Source organism: Strongylocentrotus purpuratus, unplaced genomic scaffold (assembly GCF_000002235.5).
Source record: "Strongylocentrotus purpuratus isolate Spur 01 unplaced genomic scaffold, Spur_5.0 spur5_scaffold_14, whole genome shotgun sequence".
Classification (NCBI taxonomy): Eukaryota; Metazoa; Echinodermata; class Echinoidea; order Camarodonta; family Strongylocentrotidae; genus Strongylocentrotus; species Strongylocentrotus purpuratus.
In genome coordinates this window covers 29,831,983-29,854,556 of record NW_022145599.1, presented here as the reverse complement: position 1 = coordinate 29,854,556, position 22,574 = coordinate 29,831,983, and the positions used below count along the sequence as shown (strand labels likewise).

At 37.2% G+C, this 22,574-nt stretch overlaps 1 protein-coding gene across 2 annotated transcripts in view; it reads left to right on the top strand.

The window, feature by feature from the left end:
• The first annotated feature begins 330 nt into the window (after positions 1-330).
• The window catches only part of LOC115923618, a 40,255-nt gene continuing 18,011 nt past the window's right edge, over positions 331-22,574 (top strand). Inside the window, exons 1-4 of one of the 2 annotated variants that reach the window (XM_030984688.1) lie at positions 331-755; positions 2,863-3,018; positions 7,082-7,191; positions 8,099-8,246. In XM_030984688.1, coding sequence (XP_030840548.1) covers positions 7,083-7,191; positions 8,099-8,246 — 257 coding nt within the window. In that variant the 5' untranslated portion in view covers positions 331-755; positions 2,863-3,018; position 7,082. The remainder of the gene's footprint in view (positions 756-2,862; positions 3,019-7,081; positions 7,192-8,098; positions 8,247-22,574) is intronic. The other variant, XM_030984687.1, reaches the window with a different exon arrangement.

The following is a 22,574-nucleotide window of genomic DNA, read 5'->3' as shown; positions in this document are numbered from 1 at the left end:
TTTCTCTTTCAATTTCATTTTCTCTTTCTCTCCCCTTTTCTACTTTCTTTTTCCCTCTCACAATGTTTATTCCTCATTGTTTCCAAGTTCTTCCCAAAAATAATGATTATTATAAAAAAATAATAAATAAATATGAAGAGCTTGCATGCAAAAGCTGCTAAATCCACATTTACCAATCGTTGCTATGATTGGTTCATTTGTTCCAGCTTGGAACCTGTTGACCAATCAGGAGGCAGTACATATAAACAGCCATGTAAATAATCACTGTATACATTGTCACCTGCCTAGATTTGTCTGACTGGATAGTGTGTGTGTGACTGTGTGTGTGTGTGGGTGTGTGTAAATGCCTTCGATCGTGGACTTTCACCAGAATACACACCTTCAAACCGTGGACACACAGGAATCGTGGACGTCCACGATTAGAACGCCTATTATTTTCGTCATTTACGTGGCCCAATGAGGGCGCTCTCTTAATATCTGGAAAATTTGACGAAGTCCACGTTAGAGGTAATAAATAGTATCAGGAGTGTACGAATACACAGTTCGTGTGACAAAATTCTCCAGGAATCGTCGCGCATAAATGAATAACGCCCCCTTTCGGCAGTGAGTGACGTGTAGAGATCTAGATCGATATCGAGCGCCAAAACTCGTAAACCGTGCACGCGCAACCAAAATACCAACGTGATCGTGACAATGTAGCCGCACCAAGTACGGCGCGCAAGTTCGCAAGAGGTGTGATAAATCTTCAATTTCAGGTACGTTTCTAATCATTTTTCTTTTCAAATACAGGATATTCATCTAGCCCAACATTTTGGGCTTAACTTGTGTGCGTTTTGGAGCTGAGAGAATTCAGCTTCATTACAAATTCGATGTAAGTCGCACAATCCGTTTAATGTATTGCAACTGCAAGAACTTGAGACTGTCTGTCAGGGGCGGATGCGGCCGCGGTAGGCCTACATAAGTCATAAGTTAGACTTTGTATGCTGGCTGGAGTACTCCAAGGCCAGGGTACACACCTTTTTTCTTGTTGAATATAAAATGTTATAAAATATAATTTTAATCACAGTGCTTGGTAACACTAGATGCAGAAAATTCTTGAGATTACTTAAAAATAAAAGAGAAGAAGAAAAAAATCATGAAGAAAATTTCTTTAGAACAAATCCTAAAGACTTAGATCTAGCCTAGTCAAAGACCTCTCGAGCGCTGTTGTAGTGTTTGATTGTCTTTTAAAGGTACGCACCTATCGCCACCAAGAATACATGGTAGGGTCTAATTATCTTCTATTTTATTTTCTTAATAACATCACATGGACAATATGCCTAAGATTGTTGCATCATGTGCCTTGGCGTAACTCGCCCGACCCTAAAAAAAGGAGCCGACCCTACCTTTTTTTTTTTTTTTTTGCTATCGATATCTTTTTTTCGATAGTGATACTGATAGCGATCGCTATCGAAAAAAACCCGGAAAGTGTTTCGGCTGCGCATATTGCGCTTTTGAATGTTCAATTTTTCCACAAAATAAACTTTCACTAGGTTCTGCATGTGTTTGAATGTATCCATGTAAACGTATGGTTGTATGTAATAGCGCCTGCATGAATAGTGGTGTGTGTGCAGGTTACGAACGCACACAAAAATAAATAAATAAACAAATAAATAAATAAATCCCGACCGACCGACCCTATTTTTCAGGGGCCTGTTACGCCAATACAACAATTTTTTTTTGGGGGGGGCCTAAGCAAGAAAACAGTGTCAAGGCATATTCTTTGAAGCCTGAACTTGTGATTGATCCCATACAAGTCACTTTGATACACTATGTCACAACAATTCATTTTTAACCTCATCAATGTCAATTACTTATGTAATTTATTTTATTCACTAATATTTGAAGAACATATCCTGAAAATTTAAACAGGTTTCTTTATAAAAAAGAAATTAGAGCCACTTTCTTGATTCAGCAGTTATGCCACTTTTCAGGAAATTTCCTGATTTCAGGAAATTTGTGTGAGATGCTTGTGTACAAAAGTATAGGTAAAAGGTCACTTTCAAAAAAAAATTCTGGCTATTTCAGGAAATTTTATCTTCCATTTGTGGCATCTCTGATTCAGGTCCGTTTCGAGAATAAGGCATATGAAGTGTTGATCCCCATAGTGTAATAATTAGTGATTAATTGGCAATTAACAGCTAAATTAAAAAGTTTGCATCAAATATGGTGTCATTTGTTGGGGAATAATAATTGGGACAACATATTTAAAAAAAAAAAATCATTTTTTTGGCATTTTTCACCCTGAAATCGAATTTGGATGAACTTGTGACATGCGACCAAGCATGAATTTTAACTTCATGGCAGTGCATACCGCCACACATGTGTGGCTGTAATTAAAGACACAAGCGTGTGGCAATATCCAACCCACGTAGGGCTCGATACAGCCACACACTGCTCTTAACTGTATCAAATTGGACTTTGTGCATAAATGAATGAAGTGTTTTCATGTGGTACCGGTGGTGCCGGAAGGTGGTATACGTACGCGCGCACACTGCCAGTAGTAATACACCACAGAGGCACTACTACTGGCATTGTGCAGGCGTGCGTATACCGCGCCCCGGCTAGTAGTATAGTACAGTACCATAGAATTATGTATAGTAAGTGCTACCGGCGCAGCGAACACATGAAAATTATGCATTTCTCATGCCCAAGTACAAAATCGATAGAGGTAAGAGCAGCGTTTAATTGGCTGTATCTAGCCCTACGTGGGTTGGATACCGCCATACACGTGTGTTTTTAATTAAAGCCACACGCGTGTGGCGGTATTCATTTATTTTAAAAATATGACAATGGTATATATGCAATTTTTTTCTCGTATAGACTGTACAAATGGCAGCAGATGACTTAAATCTGGCTACAGAGGAGAAAGTGCAGATTCTTTTATACTTTATAGATCTTTACAAGGACAGTAGCATTTCGTACGAGGAACTCGTGGCAGTTGTTGTGGAGATTTTATTGCAATTGTGAAGCCTAAAGGTACAGTAAACTAGCTATAGAATGAAACTAATTTCTAAGTAAGAGACCATAAATTTGTGACTTGAATCTGTGACTTTTGAACTTTCTTCAGAATACCAATTGCCAAGATAAGACAAAATTTGTCTAGTATAAGATCCTTACACTAGCTGTTACACTTTAATACAGAACACTTCGCTAAGAGTGAAGACAATATTTAATTCCTGCACAGTAGTCTTTGGGTGATAAGTTCAGGTTTTTCATTTTTTTTAGCACTAAATGATAATATTTCCAACATTTTTTGAGGATATGTAATTTCCTGGTACTTCACGTAGCATACATCATGCAGCTCATTTTTGTTTTTACTGAATACATTGTTAACCAATGCCTTGAAGTTGAAGCCATTATGAATTAGACTCTTTTCCACAGAAATAGGATTTGCAATTCTAGTGCTTTCTGGTATACAGACTATTCACAGAGGCTATTAAATGTTTCATTTTAACCCAATTTGCAATAGGCAATTCCTGATATTTTTACAACACTTTTTGAATGCACATTTTATGTTTTTGTTAGAGTTCCAAATAAAAAATTGAGTTAACTCCTGGTTAAAGCTCATTGTACCAAAAGTTCAGTGTTTTGAAGGTTCGTTGTTCCAAAAATAAAGGTTCAATGTTCTGAAAATGAAATAAGGATCGATGTTCCAAAAATAAACAAATTCAAGGTTTGCTGTCCCAAAAATGAAATACTTAAGTGTACATGTGTGCTTTGAACTTTTAATTGAATGTATGAGTATTAAGAGCAAAACACACAGGCAAGCAAGTATAATTCTGAATATGATGAGACCTGTGTTAAATTGAATGTCTTGGTACAGAAAAAATACAAGTTGCTTTTAAATACAGTCATGTAGTGCGTGTCAGAAAAAGGTAACCAAGATTTATCTTGAATGATTTCTTGGATGTGGATAATTTTAGGGAAAATTCCAAGGCATCATTAATTAGATAATTGTCTCATGACACCAAGATGTCCTTCTTTTCCTCATGGATGACTACGCAAATGAATGAAAGTCAGAAATGGCTTTGCATAACTTTTGACTTTGACAGTTTTACCATTGATTGATTTCAGCTTGAATAATGCCAACAAAAATAAGATTATGCTTGACTGAATTCTTTCAATTCGGACAAAATATAAGGAATTCATACCAATTCAAAGTTACCTTACATAAGTTATAACAGTTCTTGAATAGTTTCATAAGTCAAGTGGCTAAACGTGCATGAAGCAAGTTGATATCATGGGAGCATCCCATGAGTCCGACAGCCTACGAGTCCGACAGCTCACGAATCCGACAGAAATGAATATAAGCCTACTACATCGACATTTTTCAAAAAGAGGTTCTAGCTAGACATTTTGACTTTTAGGCTCGCTAGATCGACACTGACAAATTATTTACTTTGAGACCGACACTACGCAAAAAGGGCCTACGAGACCGACTAACGTATTATAGTGCAATAGACCGACAAATTGGTAAAATATATTGCTAGTCAGACAGTTCAGAAAATAGGAATCTAGTCCGCCAACAATAGATGGCACTATTCAATTGTCGGAGTAATGCGCAAAATTTATAAATTATCGGACTAAAATACAATTTGAACTACTGTCGATCTAATCGGCTAAAAAGCAAACTGTCGGACTAATAGACCAATTTTACCTAGAGTCGGTCTCGTTTGTAAAATTTATGTTTGGTCGTGCTCATAGGCATTTTTATAATTTTGTCGGATAAATGAGCTGTCGGACTCAAGTCCGTTTTTATTTAATGTCTATCTCGTTCACCAATTATTAAAAATGTCGGCCTCGTGGGTTGTCGGACTCGTGGGCTGTCGGACTCGTCGGGAGTACCCGATATCACTGCCTCACAATTTCCCATTGACTCTGTACACACAAATGGTTAAGTTAAAGTTGCACTTTTATGCCTAAATAAAGTATTGTGTGAGACCATTCATGCTTGAATAGTTTAAAATTACAGTGGTGGGCAAAACATACTTGTATCCTAATCCTGGTCGTACACAGATTTTGATAAAATGTATAATTTTTTCAACAGACTCTATTGGAAAATATGGAGCAATGACATCATCAACAAAGTCAATGCAAATTAAAATGTTTTGTGTGTTTTAGGGGGAAATTTTGCTGCTGAACACTTTTCAGCCATAATTATCCTAAAATGAACTGAGCTCAGCCACTGAAAGCTAAAATAAACTAAATACATCTATTTATGAAAATTCTCCTCAAATTCAATTTCTATTACCTCTTAATTGAATTCGCATTTAGTTTTCAGGTCGACAACATTTTTTGAAGGGTTAAGTCTTAAATATAATTGGAGGGGGCATGTTGATTTTGGTCTCATAAATTGCCATAGACATCAAACGAAGCAGTCCATAGATACATTGTTGAAAAAATTATGTGTGTCGGACTTATGCAAAACAACGTGGGGGGGGGGGCATAATGCCTCTCCTCTGGCTCTACTGTGTTTCAACTCAAATCTTGTTTTTAGGACAATATATTAGGGGTTTATTATTAAAGGTATTTAGACAGTGTAATTGGATTTGTCACAATTGAAAACATAATAAGCCATTAAAATGCCAATTGCCCTTCAAAAAAGAGAATAGAAGATACAATTTTTGTTCACATTTTTGAAAAATGAGGACTCAGCATTTTTGGCCACGCCTCCTTAAATTTGATTTTTGGGCGGCACTGTCTGGATATTCTTCCAATTTGGTGTCATATCGATCAGGAGATCAAGCTGCATCAACAAGCTGAGATATGTCCCATCTGTTTCTGAAAAATACTTATTCCCCTGTAGCCCACTTCTAATAGTAAACATCCTACTAAATGCCCCTCAGTAAATAGTGCTATATCCTGCCAACGCGGAATCCATAATTTCCACTTTACTCTACTACTCCATGATAAAGTTGATTTATATCTTATCCCCCTCCGCTCTCCCCTTCCACCACAAATACAATTCTTTTTCCATCTTTTTTTAAAATGTACTATGCAAAGACTGATGCTGTTTCAATCACCAGTTTAAAGATATTCAGTCCAAAGTTTACCTAATTTTTTGTGTTCTCGCTGTTAACATCCCCAATGAAAATATCTAGTTCCTCATCTTTAAATACATTAAACAGAAGTGCAGCATTTTCCTCTCACAATTTTTCCTTGGGGGGCTGCCATTTTGATTACAATTCATGTCCGCGTGAAAATATCGGCCAGCACACAAACACAGCTAGCCGGCCGGCCGACCACAGGGGAGGGGTGCCAGTACGATCAAGATGCCTGGCACAACTGGGGAATCTCTGGCTAGCTTGCCACATCTCCGCTGCCTGCTGACAGTTGCAAATTGTGCATCCGATACCGATAGCATCATAGCTCTATATCCTAAACGATTTCTATACCATGAGGCTATAATATAATAATTTTGATAATAATGATAATAGAGCGCCAACTCCTCTCTGTAGATATGGCAGATAAAAATCATTGCGATGATGAAATGCTCATTTCACGCTGTTCATTGGACTGTTGTTTACATATGACGTCATAGATATAACTTCAAACGGCAAGATCCTAGAGGCTAGACTAAAATTGCTAAATTGCTCAACAAAAATATTAACTAGGTCAAAGGACATCATGGATGTAGTGATCTCATAACTCGATGCCACACTATCATGACTTGACCTCTAGATCTACCAAAGGCACTCCACAAATGCCTAGCCTTAGATAATAGTAAAAGTAATTAACAATAACTGTAACAACTAAAGTTAGGACCTCGGGCTAGGTCAAGGTGTCCAGTTAAAAAGGGACTCTGGGAGCATTTGAATAGGATACATGGCCAAGGTCTCCTTTTGCTCTACATGTAAGTCTACATGTATTATTGAAAGATGAACAGTATGTAGGCCTATTATCAGTTTGCAGATTTTGACTTCCAAATTAATTTGGATCAAGTTAGTCTATTCTGTATTCATTGGATATCAATGAGTAAGCGTCGCATTAAATGTCACATTAAATAACTGTTACATCACATCTGTTTTGTTTTGAACAGTATGTCTTCCAGGAGAAAAAGATTTTCTCCGGCAGCCGAAGCAGAGCATTTCTGTAGCCTGGGGAAGGACAAGAGTGGATTTCAAAAACAATATATAAATGATGTGATCGGTAAGAATAACCTTTCTTTGAGTTTAAATAAGTGCTGCCAAGAACTGTAAATTTAGAATGAAATATGGAATAATTTTTACAAGTGTGTGTAGTATTATTACGTATGTTACAGATACAGTTACAGTTCTATCTGCTTCTAGTAAAGTCTGTGTTTCAAAAGGGAGACAGTGGATCAGGACATTTTGGGGAATTTGTATCTTTTAGTGGGTGAGGGCTATTTGTCTTTATTATGGGTGTGGATCACTAAATTTTCTGATAATTGCTGCCTATATCATTGACTTTGAATAAACTTGGAAAAGTTTTATTCAATGTACCTTTCCCATCGGGCTCCTCAGGACAGTTTCCAGACCAAAAGATCTGCCATCTGATTCTTTTGGCCGAGAACCAGAATTGTCTCTCACAGTCACAGCTTTCCTTTCTTGCGGGGACCATGGATCAGTATACACAAAGTAGGATTCTCATCTTTGGTAATAATCACCTGATAACAGTGCAGAACTGTGAATGGATTCCATCAGCATTGGATTTGGTTAAGTTTGACTGGATGGAAATGATAAGCTCTAATTGGTTCGTGTCTTTTGGTTTGGTCAGTGTTTCATTTTGGCTAAAGTGAAGACACAACAAAAAATGTGTTTTAATGATCAGAAAAAGAAAAAAAAAACTGGTTAATGGTACAAGGCACGTGCTGGCAAAAGAGTAATACTTTTTCTAGCATCTAATGTTACTGCATGATTTTGTAGCAAAACACCAGCTGTTTGGCAACAGTGACCCCTCACGTACCTTTAGTAAATTTGTACGTCATTTTGTTGAAAGACAAAAAAATTGATAAAATACTTTTTGAGTTGCGGTACAATTATGATTTCTGATTTTTCCTTTAACCTTCAAAATCACAAACATTTGTATTTTCCAGGATATGGTCTTTTTACATCAATGACTTTCGAGAAGGGGAGCTTTCTCCTTGAATATAGAGGCGAGCGGTCTTTAGTTTCTGATGATGAGGAGATGACCAGTGAAGACTCGTATGTTTTTCACTTTAAACACTGTGGTGTAAAGTACAGGTAGGCAAACCGAAGTTCAATTCTATTCTTTGGTCCCAAGGCTCTCCCTCTGGTCAACTAGCGAACTCTAAAATTTCTTGAAAGTGCTTGCTAATATTCTGAAATTTTACATCATTTATTTTTTTCAGGGATTTTGTTATCAACTTATAAATAGTTTTCAAAAAAGCTAAAATGCTGTAACAGGAGATATTTTGGTCCCTTCATTATTCAAAGGTCTGATAAATTTGAATGTCATCTTTGTGTGGTGCACATTATGCACATAAACTTTAAGGAACATCTGCACATGTAATTTACAGCATTGTTGACATGTACAATGTACATGCATTTTATGGTCCCATTGTGCTCTCTTGTGAAAATATTTTTTTCTACATTTATATTGTACATAGTTTTTTTTTTTTTTGGGGGGGGGGGGTCTATTGCAGCCATTCTGAATTTAAAAAAATTACTGCAAATGACATTAATGATACAATCTTTAAAAAAAAATCTTGTTTTCAGACACTAATTCACTCACACGTGTACATCATAATTACATGCACTTTGTGGTCAGACAGTGCTAGTTCTTTCATATTATATAGTAAATTAGTATATTAGTTAGGGGCTTATGTTGGCATTTTGAATTTCAAAATGCAGCATTCTATCGTATAAGAAATTCAAGGTTTAGCTAAAAAAATCATGTTTTCAGACAGTTTCATTCATCCATCACAATTACAGGCATTTTATGATCAGTGTGTGTGTAATTTTGTGATTTGTATGGCTAATTTGCATATTTTGGCGGCTATCTAGGATTTTGTCAATTTGCAAAAAATGTTGGTTTTTTGAGTGGCATCATTTAGATTTGGAATCAGCATCCTCAACTTAACGAACCATCAAAAAACATTGACTTACATGTATTATTTCATTCCTACGTGGACAATTCGCGTAAGTGGACATAATTCCAAGGACACTTTTTAGCAGAAAGCCACTGCTATGTTTACTGACAAGGGTTTCTTGGTGATGGTGATGACGATTTTGATGATGATGGTGATGGTGGTCGACGTTTACGATGATTATGGTGATGGTGGTGATGATGATGGTGATGACGATTCCGATGATGCAATACACACCCCTTCTTTACGAACCTACAACAGAGGACTCCTGTATTTATATGCTATTTCGCCGTGGACATTAGGGCTGGCAATACACACCTCTTCTTTAAAGGGGAAGTCTATGCGATAATTTAATTTAAAATTGAAATAGAGCAAAAATCAAGCTTTCAGAAAATGTCTTACTTGACTCTGTAGACCCATGAATAACCGAGTAATCACTGGAAAAGCGATATAAGCAAAAGTGCTCGCACGAGCCAGTTTTACCCGAAATGCATTTCGCTACACTGTCCGCATGACGTCAGTGTCGCACTTTTGTTGAGCAAGCAGTCAGAAATCCCACGGCTTGAGGTTCAAACACCAATATTTCTACATTTTTACATCAAAATTGTCAGCTCAAATATCTAGAATCTATTGAGCATATATCGCCCTATGTGTCAAGGGCTTCAGAATTGGAAAAGTGGTCATTTTCCCCAAGAACTGATAAAATTTGTGCAGCTATACACTTGACACATCGATATCTTGCATCCAGTCAATGGAGAAAGTTCGCACATGCGCAGTTATAGTGCCACAATGACGTCACACGGCCATCGCACTTCGGCAATGCGAGAACTATTTTAGAAATAATTACCATCACAAAATTGGAGCTTAAAAATCACAAAAGTAACGCCCGTGGATGAAAGTGGTATCAAAATGCTCCTTAATTTTCAAGCCATAAAATAGATTTTATTGGAAATCGTCTAGACTTCCCCTTTAAAGGGATCGTTTAACAATGATAAATCTGAGATACACGGCCCTACGTGTTATCAGTGTCTGTGATATGGTGTAATATTGAAGCCCTAAAAAAATCGCGCTTCAAAATGATCAAGAAGTGCCTCAAAAAAGTAAAAATCTGTGAGTGACCGGTTTTACCATACTCGTTTCCCCCAATAGACTGTAGTGTTATGAAAACCGTCCGGCGAACGGTTTTGAAAATTTGTAATTTCAATCATAAATATCTTGATAATCAGACAGGCGATCGGCTTGTAAAAGTCATGGAGTTCCTGACTGACATAAAGGTTTATAATTATCATAGCAGCATGAGCTAATCCCGGATTTTGTTTCAGAATCTGAGACAAAGTTACCGGATCCCTTTAATACAAACCTGCAACAATGGACCTCTGTATTTGGGCAGGTCCAAGCTAATCCGCACATTAGGTATGTAACATTTCAGAGATTTCGGACTATAAAAAGACAATGAGAACAAATTGTGATTTAAGAGACAATCATGTCTATCATTGTACCTATGGGGAGAACATTTGTGCAAAGTTTCGCGACTCTCGGTCTTTTGGTTAGTGAGTTAGGTGGAAATTTAGGTGTGTTACGTATGGGACGCAGAGAAAATGAGATTTTTTAAAATAAAAGTTTGAGCTTAAATCTCTGTGAAAGTATTTTAGTTATCATTCTGAAACTTACTGTGCATAAAGGTAAACTACATGTACTCAATATTTTAAATCTGAAGTTTCAGCCAATTCCATTGAATAGTTTCTTCATAGTGATTGATTAATCTCACAAAAGTTATGTTACGTATGGGATGTTTCGTATGGGACACTTTTGGACGCATGCATTTTCAATAGGAAAATCTGGAAAAAAAAAAAAATCAATTTTCTGTGAAAATGTAAGGTTGCCTTCACACTTATATCAGGTTTTTGGTACCATTTGGTGATAATTAACATACAGAGCTTATCCAGGCAGAAAGAAAATGAAATCCCACCTTTTTTCATCTGCTGCTGTATATTTTTTTTTTTCTGCCATTGACTTTGTACACACATTGCCCAGAAATTACTGTTGATATGTGATATTTTTGGAATATTATTTTTCAAATTCAATTTTGTTTGTTTATTTCTATTTTTCTATAAATATCTTGTAAAAAAAAATTACCACAAAAAGAGATCAAATAAAAATTAATTGCAAGTATTATAGCACACTATAATTCGTAATTTCGGAAGAATCATAACATTTGTAAAAAATATATTTTTTTGTAAATAACCGTATGTTAAATAACTAATAATATAATGATATTATCATCCAAAGGTATTTTTAAGACAGTAGATTATGATCAGATTGAAGTGCAGCTGTAAAATTTCCCAATAACAAGGTTTAAATTTTGTATTCTTAGCTATATGGCCATCGACTTTGTACACAAATTTCCCATACGTAACACTTTTTTGGAGTACCTCTCAAATCAAAGTGGAACGATTTATGAAAATTATAATGATGCATTCTTGTCACATTTGTGATAAATTAGAACTTTTCTAAGTTTGGTTAGAATAGATAATGAACTTTTTGAGAAAACTAAAAAACTTGACATCATAATGTTATGTATGGGACAAATCGGGAGAGGACGCAGCCTCATTGAAAAATAGACATGGTCATGATTTTTTTATTTGCCAAATTAATTGGGGGATAAAAGGAATCTGTTATGTGAGTGTCAGTTTCTAACTTTCATTCACTTATTTTATATGATTTTTTTAAATTGTCCCATACGTAATGCCTGAATTTCATTTCATGCAATTTGGGCCCGAATAAATTTGCATATTTACAATTTTTTTTTGATTCAGAAACTTCAACTCATGCTATTTGATGATGTGTATCACATTCCTTTCCTTTCAAAATAAAAATTTGGTGTTTGAGAGGACATTATCTTGGACCTGCCCATTTACAGACCGTCACCATGTCACCATGGACGTTAGCCATTAGGCCTGGCAATGTACACCTCTTCTTTCCAAACCTGCAACAGTGGACCTCTATTTACAGACTATACTGTAGCCTCTTGACGTGGCCCACTTCGGATTTGGGTGTGCGAAGCACACCCTTCGGGGTGCGGAGCACCCCCGGAGCAGCCGCAGGCTCTGAAGGGGCCTCTTAACTAATGATTCGCGCCATTTCTGCTGTCATTTTTTTTTCAAGTAATAAGTTACTAGGTAAACCCTATTTTCACAGAAATTTTTTTTCGGTGATATTCAAGCCAATGAGAGCGTTATAACCCGATCACATGACATCAATTTTAATATTCATAAGTCCTTCGTTAATGATATGCACGATTCACAAATCCGAAAATGGCGTCCGCCGTCTCAGTCTCAGAAGGTATCAAGTATACCTCAACTTTCTTGAAAATCGAAAGATTTAAGAATCCACAAGTAAAAGCGAGTAAAAGCATTCAAATATGCCTTGTAAGGTTGTGATGTTTTTGTGAATCTGCCCACAGGATTCGGAAAAAGTGTCATATTTCATGCATTACCGCTGTGCACAGATTATCTTCGTCACGCTGCCTAGGCTCCGAAACAGCTGAGTGCAAGCGCAGCTAATCAACCAATGTTTGTTTCAAGAACAGACGTTTTATACTGAATTCATTGATCGGGTAGTAGAAAAGTATGCAACTAAGAACAGATATATGAGGGAGGCGAATTATATTTAGACTAATCAACAAATGGCTCTACGAAGAATTTCATTTGACAACATCGAGTGCTTTATAAATATATATGAGTATGTGTTTTATTCATTATACGATGAATAATTCATAACCGACAACAGAAATGGCGCGAATCACTAGTTAAAAGGCCCTTGAGGTGCTTCGCACCCGGGGTGCTCCGCACCCCAAAGGGTGTGCTTCGCACACTCAAAACCGTAGTGGGCCACGTCAAGAGGCAACAGACTATGTCACCGTGGACGTTAGACCTGGCAGTACACATCTCTTCTTTCCAAACCTTCAACAGTGGACCTCTATTTACAGACCATGTCACCGTGACCGTTAGACCTGGCAATACACACCTCTTCTTTACAAACCTGCAACAGTGGACTTCTATTAAACAGACTATGTCACCGTGGACGTTATACCTGGCAATACACACCTCCTCTTTCCAAAATTGCAACAGTGGACCTCTATTTACAGACTATGACACCGTGAACGTTAGACCTGGCAGTACACACCTCTTCTTTCCAAACCTGCAACAGTGGATCTCTATTACAGACCATGTCACCGTGGACGTTAGACCTGGCAATACACACCTCTTCTTTCCAAACCTGCAACAGTGGACCTCTATTTACAGACCATGTCACCGTGGACGTTAGACCTGGCAATACACACCTCATCTTTACAAACCTGCAACAGTGGACCTCTATTTACAGACCATGTCACCGTGGACGTTAGACCTGGCAATACACACCTCTTCTTTTCAAACCTGCAACAGTGGACCTCTATTTACAGACCATGTCACCGTGGATGTTAGACCTGGCAATACACACACCTTCTTTCCAAACCTGCAACAATGGACCTCTATTTACAGACCATGTCACCGTGGACGTTAGACCTGGCAGTACACACACCTTCTTTCCAAACCTGCAACAGTGGACCTCTATTTACAGACCATGTCACCGTGGATGTTAGACCTGGCAATACACAACTCTTCTTTCCAAACCTGCAACAGTGGACCTCTATTTACAGACCATGTCACCATGGACGTTAGACCTGGCAATACACACCTCTTCTTTACAAACCTGCAACAGTGGACCTCTATTTACAGACCATGTCACCCTGGACGTAAGACCTGGCAATACACACATGCAACAGTGGACCTCTATTTACAGACTATGTCACCGTGGACGTTGGACCTGGCAATACACACCTCTTTTTTCCAAACCTGCAACAGTGGACTTCTATTTACAGACCATGTCCCCGTGGACGTTAGACCTGGCAATGCACACCTCTTCTTTACAAACCCGCAACAGTGGACCTCTATTTACAGATCATGTCACCCTGGACGTTAGACCTGGCAATACACACATGCAACAGTGGACCTCTATTTACAGACTATGTCACCGTGGACGTTAGACCTGGCAGTACACACATCTTTTTTCCAAACCTGCAACAGTGGACTTCTATTTACAGACCATGTCACCCTGGACGTTAGACCTGGCCATACACACATGCAACAGTGGACCTCTATTTACAGACTATGTCACCGTGGACGTTAGACCTGGCAATACACACCTCTTAATTCCAAACCTGCAACAGTGGACCTCTACAGTGTGTACTATACACTCTGCCTAGATTCTAGGATTATGTATGGAAAGCTCATACTCAACTTTCATATGACACCAAAAGTTGCGAACATGCTCGTGAGCACTGCTCACTGTTACAGGAATTAGCCTTCCAATGTGACACTTAATCCTGGAGCTTACTTTGATATGGCCATGATCAAAGTATGGAACATCATGAGTGAACATATTGTAGCACTGTAACCCCTGTTAGACTCAGTGGTCAAGTCAGGATGATGGTACATGTTGTAACCATGTTACAAACTGTTATTCTCTACATCTGTGACTTTGAATACACACATTTCATTGTAAGATTAGTTGAACATCTCATGATTTATTCAATACCTAGTAATGTAAATCGAACATTCTACGGTTTGTTGAAAATGTCCATGTCGGCTACCTTCAGGTACTGAAATGTATTCAAAGTCACAAATGTCAGTGGTACAACGTGTACCATCATCCTGACTCTCATGAACACGAGTCTACCAGTTACAATTGAAATTCCTGTGCATGGAATAATCCCACTCAGTAAATCATGAATTTATCATATCACCAATGTTGTAAGCTCCAAAGGATTTACCTCTCACACATTGCTAATTCCTGTCATACTGTGAGCAGTGCTAGCATGAATTACGCAACCATATGAAAGTTGAGTTTACATATACAACCTAGAATCATATATCAATTTGTATAGTTACACACTGTATTTACAGATATGTCACCGTGGACGTTAGACCTGGCAGTACACACCTCTTATTTACAAACCTGCAACAGTGGACTTCTGTATTCACCGTCAGGGCTGTTTGAATAAAATCATGTCGATTTTAGTCATGATTTAAATCACTTTGATTTTAAAATATAAATCACTGTATATAAATCAACTTTCCTGAAGAAAAAAAAATGTTTTCACAACTTTTCCCTTCTTTACAATTATTCTCAAATTTATCATTTATAATCTTGGCTTTATCTGTTTTGACACTTAAAATATATGGTATACCATGTAGAAGTCTGATTTAAACCACTGTTTATATTTCTTCCCCATCGAGCAATGTTTTCAATGGGTCTGCGGCAGTAGACAACTATATTATGCAAATAAATTTAAAAAACAAATTTAAGTGGATTATTCTGTAAAATATTACCATAAACCATGATCAAATAATGCTTTTTACCAGTAAATACCGGTAAAAACCGGGAAATACAGGGAAATATAAATTTTGTTCTCTCTGATCATATTCAATTGGTCTTGGTCATTTGCTCCGGCGATAATTACTCTTGCCATGGTTGCTCCAGCGACATTGCTCCCCCGACAATTGCTCCGGTGATAAATGCTCCGGCAACAAATGCTCCAACGACAATTCCTTCTTACATGGGGAAAAACTTCTATGGAATTGTCACTGGAGCAATTGTCATAGAAGTTTAATATTTTTATCATCAGAGTAAAAGTTGCTGGAGTGAGTGACAGGAGCAATTGTTGCTCTTCAAAGAGGAAATGTGCTCAGTGCAACTGTGGCCTGAGTATGCGTTGGATGACCCAGAAGGCTCATTTGAAGCAGAATGAAATCGAATCATGCATTTCATTAGTGAACATGCAATGGTAAACCAATTAATATTGCAATAAGCTCACAAAAAAAAATGTATTTCTGATTGTGTGCAGCAAAAATTGTATAGCAATAGGCGAGTTTGTGTGAAGTATGCCAGTGTGCATGTTTTAATGTGAGTGCACACATTGGTTAGGGTTTTGAGGAATGTCAGATTTTCAGGTATTTCCGGAAATCCAGATTTTTTTATCTATAACAAAAAAAATTCTGTTTTTTCCCTTATTATCCCATTTTTTTCTTTTCTCTTGTTCTCTCCGTTTTCTCCGGGAAAGCAGAATGATTTTTAAAAAGAAATAGATTAAAATAAAAGAACAAAATCAAGCACACGAAAGTCATCAAATGGTCTAGGATATTAGACGGAAAACGCACATTTTTGGTGTTAAAATCTGGTAATCTTCGATAAACAACTAGAAAGTAGAAGTCCCTACGTAGGGAACAGCAACGAAAGAACGGATACGTGAACCATTCAACAATCCACACGCATGCTTCCAATAGCGTTGGTCGCCTGTTGCCATAATCTCAGCGTGCCAGCGCCGGTGGGAATATCACTGGGTGCTGGGTGCTAGCATACGTGTACTGCGATAATTTCGTCGGAAAGATGGGGGTTTGATCTTCATGAAAGCAAACTTTTATCTTCGAAATAGCATGGAATAAGACAGAACCTTGAATATAATGTATTTGGAAGCATGCTGGATTGTGTAAAATATTTGATTGAAGATCTTTTATTGGAAATCTTTTTGCCTTTTGGAAATATCCTGAATATGGAATTAGACAGAACAGCGATGAGCAATACAAACAATGTTTACGCTGGAATAAAAAACAAGTGGAACTGGAAATGGACAGAGGAAAAAGATTGCCATGGAGTGTTTCTTAGTGATAACATGTACATGAGGAAAATAAACAAAAAGGGCATTGCATGTTGCAAATTTTTACAATGCGAGATCAACTATGGGAATGGAGGTAAGCAAGACATTTTACGCCATACAGGGATGTCACCACAAAGGCTTAGCAAAGCGATGTAAATGCATACATTAGGAGTGTGAAGTATTTATGTTGCATGTGCTGTGAAATTTTCTTGTAATTAAAAGTGTACAATATGGGAGAAAAAAGGTATAATTGTTTTTGTTTATTTTTATGTGGCAAATTTTGATATCAACCTACATGTACCTACTGTAGCAAGTTTCAAAAACTGCAGATTTTAAACTTGACAAATATTTCAGGACAGTTCAGTCTAATTTCTATCTTCAGAATTTTTTATACTTGCAATTTTCTACATCAAAATATACAATATATTTAAGGGGAAAGACCCCTCAGATATGCTCAGATTGCACCAGAGAGCATCTAAAACCCCAGAGCTTCCAGAGCCCTTAAGCGGGCCCTGGACCCTGGTCGCAAGGGACTTAGCGCTCGTGATGTGCGGGAAGTGCACATGAGAGTTTTCCAATTTTGGCAGGCATGACTTTCTGGAATTTTTTAAAGCTCCACTAACATCCCTTGGTTTTGTTTGTAGGTGACAATTAGGCTGTTTTGATTTTTTTTTTTATCTACAGCAGTCTTTTGCATCAGTTGTTGAGGCAAAAAGCAATTCAAAATACAGGTAGCTCTGTCTAAGTCAAATCTCTTGGGACCACAAAAATTTGTTCGACTTAGGCAAAATTCAACTTAGAAATAGTAAAGAACACAGTTTCTATATCATTTGGTGCAATAAAATATTTCGACTTAGGCAAGTTCGACTGAGGCAGAGTTGACTGTATAAAAAATAAGCATTTTTAATCATATTTCACAGTTTTTGTCTCGCCTGCGTAGCAGGATCGAGACATAGGCGCCGTTTTTTCCAACGGCGGTGGCATCAACAATAAAATTTGCTCTTAATCAAAAACCCCTTGGTCAATTTTGATCAAACTTGCACAGAAGGGTTATTAGGCAGCCCAAATAATGTGGAATAGTTTTCAGGTCATATGTCGAGGTCAAAGGTCATCTGAGGTCAACTTTTCGAAATCTTAACCTGAAAACTTAACTTTGGCTCTAATTTCTAAACCGCTTGCCCAATTTTCATCAAACTTGCACAGTAGGGTTATTGGGCAGCCCAAATAATGTGGAGCAATTTTCAGGTCACATGTCAAGGTCAAAGGTCATCTGAGGTCAACTTTCTGAAATCTTAACCTGAAAACTTAACCTTGGCTCTAATTTCAAAACCGCTTGTCCAATTTTCATCAAACTTACACAGTAGGGTTATTGGGCAGCCCAAATAATGTTGAGCAATTTTCAGGTCACATGTCAAGGTCAAAGGTCATCTGAGTTCAACTCTCCGAAATCGTAACCTGAAAACTTAACCTTGGCACTAATTTCAAAACCGCTTCTTTGATTTTCATCAAACTTGCACAGTAGGATTATTGGGCAGCCCAAATAATGTTGAGTGATTTTCAGGTCACATGTCAAGGTCAAAGGTCATGTGATTTCAACTTTCCGAAATCGTAACCTGAAAACTTAACCTTGGCTCTAATTTCAAAACTGCTTCTTTGATTTTCATCAAACTTGCACAGGAGGGTTATTGGGCAACCCAAATAATGTGGAGCGATTTTCAGGTCACCTGTCAAGGTCAAAAGTCATCTGAGGTTAAAGAGGAATTCTGGTACTTGCAATAACCAAAAATAAATTTTTCACAGAATTGAACTCAACTTACACAGAATCATGACAAAAATAAATAAATAATATATGCCAAATCATTTTCAAAAAAAATTCTGAAATGACAGAGTAATGATAAAATTAAGATCAGAAAAAATTCTCAAAAATCCTGACTGCATGTAGTATAGTCCCACATGCTGTTTTCTGTGTTTGTTAACCCAGGAAAACATGTGGTAATGCAATTAAGAAAGGTCTGAATTACACAGCTCTTAATTTTGTTGTTCTAAAGATGTGCTATAACACGTGATAAGCACAATAAAAGTGTTCCCAACAGATATCTAGTAAAAGTAGATTTCTTTACCAGAGCCAGAATTGGGCTTTAACTTTCCGAAATCTTAACCTGAAAACGTAACCTTGGCTCTAATTTCAAAACCCTTGCCCAATTTTCATCAAACTTGCACAGTAGGGTTATTGGCAGCCCAAATAATGTGGAGCAATTTTCAGGTCACATGTCAAGGTCAAAGCTCATCTGATTTCAAATTTCTGAAATTTTAGCTTGAAAACCTAACTGTAGCTCTCATTTCAAATTTGTGTGCTAGTTTATTTAACAGTTCATATAATGGATGTATGAACAAAGATTTGCCCTCCAAATGAGAAAATTTTCTATTTAACAATTAAGCACATTGTGTCAATTACTTCATCATGTAACTTTGGTGACATTATTTTTTTTATATATATGTGTGCTACTACTGAAATGAATAATATGTTAAAGAAAAATAGCTACCATTTACCAATCGCGCGATGCAGGCGAGACTGCCAGGTGGCGTTTCACTTGTTCCCATATTTACCAGACGCCCCCCTTATTTACCAGACGGTATATACCGGCGGTATTTACCGCTACCGGTATTTACCACCCAACCCTAGCTAGTGGACCCCTGTATTTCCTGACTATGTCACCGTGGACGTTAGGTTTGGCAATACACACCTCTTCTTTACAAACCTGCAACAGTGGACTCCTGTATGTACAGACTATATCACCGTGGACTTAAGGTTTGGCAATACACACCCCTTCTTTAGGAACCTTCAAAAGTGGACCCCTAAATGACTTTTTATTGACTGCTGTATGAAAAATTCTTGACAAAAAATCCTGATTTACTCCAAAAACCTTAATGTAACATGCCCCAAAAAACATGCAGACGAGAAAGAACGCTTAGTGTACAATATAGAATGATCGACGTGAGTTTGAATGGCTTGCGCATGGAATGAGTATGATCGCACTGTTGTCTGCTCCGTCGACTCCAGGCGACAATGCCAGTGAACAGTCGGGGAACAGAGTCGAGAAAACTAGTGAAAGGGTTAAAAATGTGCCAATAGTAGACATTCATGATATTTGGACGAAAAACCATCCCTAAGGGCCATTCCATGAATTATGGGACATATATGGAACCAAACTTTCAACTTGTTATTTCTCAAATATCTTTTCATTTTCAAGTGTTATTGCTCCAGTAATCATCAAGGATCAATGAGGTTTATAATTTCCAGCCTTTAATGTGCTCTGATATCCCTCCATTATGCCAAAAAAAAATTGTTTGGTTGCCCTCCACCAACCGACCCTCTGAAAATGGCCCGACTTGAACTTTTTTTTTTTTTGATTTTTTTTTTTTTTTTTACTTTCCACTGAAATGAAAAAATCACACCCAAATCATAGCAAAACATATGAAATGTAACCTGAAAAGTAATTTTCATACCAAAATCCTAGCAAAACATATGAAATGTAACATGAAAAGTCATTTTCAGTTGTTCTTTGTTTTTTACTCCCTTCTAAGTCCTATTTTCACATGAAATATGTTCCAAAAATTAAAAAAAAAAAAAAAAAAAAAACTTTTTCCGACCGATCGACCCTATTTTTCACAAATTCCATTCTTGGGCAACCAAACAATTTTTTTTGTTTTTGCCTTAAGCAGATCCAGAACTATACACAAAATGGAATGCGTTGGACTACATACATACTGTACTTTTACTTAACGTGGCATTTTATAGAAAATGGTGATGATATTGGGTATTGGGTAATGTTAAGGACAAGTTATTACGTACACACAACCATGTTTAGTTTTCTCAAATGAAATTGCATCGTCTCATAAAAATTACCATTTTAGTTGATATGGACAAACTGTTACGTAACTAACTGGAATGTGACAACTAACTAACATTTTTTAATTTGTCTCTAAACTTACAGAACTGTTTGCACTGAGTTATGTGTTTGACAACTTAGTAAGATGTCAGCAATTAAAATAAAATTAAACTTTGATAAATATATATTCCGTAGTTTAGGCGGCAGATTTTTTTCTTCAAAATGTCATATTTTTTCCATGTCCTCTTATTTGAAGTCTCATTGCTCCTCAATGAATCAGGTAATATATATTGTGGAGTAGGTCTAGTCAAGATGTATTTACCCTACGAAAATTGAATGAAAATATTCATACTTTTTCCAATGGCAACAATGTTAGTGGAAAAATCACCATAAAGTGTAACGTAACTAATCGTGGAATTACCCCTATGGAAAATAATGTTCTAAGGAATTGTCTCATGATTGCATATTGGCCAATCACACTATACATGTAGTGTTTATGCACAGTGTAAAATATATGAATAGAAAAGAACTTTGAATTTACCGAATTTACATGTACAGATGTGTACATCTATATCATAATATGAGATATCATAACACAATATCATCAAAAATATGAGATGCAAATGGATAATGTATGTACCACAGTGTCGAATTGGATTAAATAGTAATAGGCGGACTTATCAAACGTTCAGTTTACCATGAGAAATGGATTTTTACAGTGATTTGAAATGAGGGAAAAATGTTCACAGCAGGCTCAAAAATACTTTTTTTCATGAGGGCTATTTTGAATAATTGGAGGAAAAAAATCGTCCTTGTGAACATGTGCACGGGGGCTATTTTGAGGCTCACAAGGGCTATTTTTTATAACATTGTTTTCAATGCTGAGTCTAATAAATAATAATTCTACCCCCTTATTGTGAAGGCCTACATGTAAGTCACATAACCCCGGCACCTGCACGGTGCCCCGCCATGTCCAAATACGGCAGTTGAATGACAAATATGGTAATTCCCGGGCACTGTATGGGTACCGGGGTCATTATGTGACTTAACGCCATGCACAATAAAAGCAACAGACTGCATTAAATAGATTCATGTCATTCAACATTCAACCAAAAAACTCCAGTCCACATACCCTGTCACTGAGTTATATTTTGGATGTAATTTTCGTAAATTTAGCCCATCAACCATGCCAGTCTGTATCACTAACTTGTCCATCGTGATTTGTGATCGATGTCGACTTTGAATTCAGAGGTGGTTTGCAATCACAACCACACCGGCTCCGAATACTCGGGGATCACAACATGCACAGTATACAGTCTGTGCGTGCACAATTGAACGCATTCATCAAATATGTGAGACGCAAATTTACGCCTGCATAATGCATGCAAGCTGAAGAAGCGCTGATCCTGCAGTTCGTGTAGGTGAAATAATGGAAGTTTCGCACAGCGAAAATGAGCGTTGTGTTAATGTACAAATCTCCAAAATAGCCATATAACCCGCAGAATTTAACGTTAGCGGAATAAAAGTATCGAAAAAAAACGTATCGCAAAGTACTGCAGAAATAGTGCTTAAAAGAAGCAAGGAAACAATTTGGCCAAACTTTCGCTCCGCTTCAGATTCGAAGAAAGTGGGGCCATGGGCTATTTTTCATGTGATCTCATTTTTTTTGCCCCCGTGTTGGTCTTAACGGTTGCAATTTTAAGGCTTACGGGGCCGAATCGCCCCGTCGCTCCCGTGTATTTTTTTTCGCTATTTCACAGGAATCCTACATATATCTGTGATTATCATAGTTTTTCAAATAACCTGATTATACTTT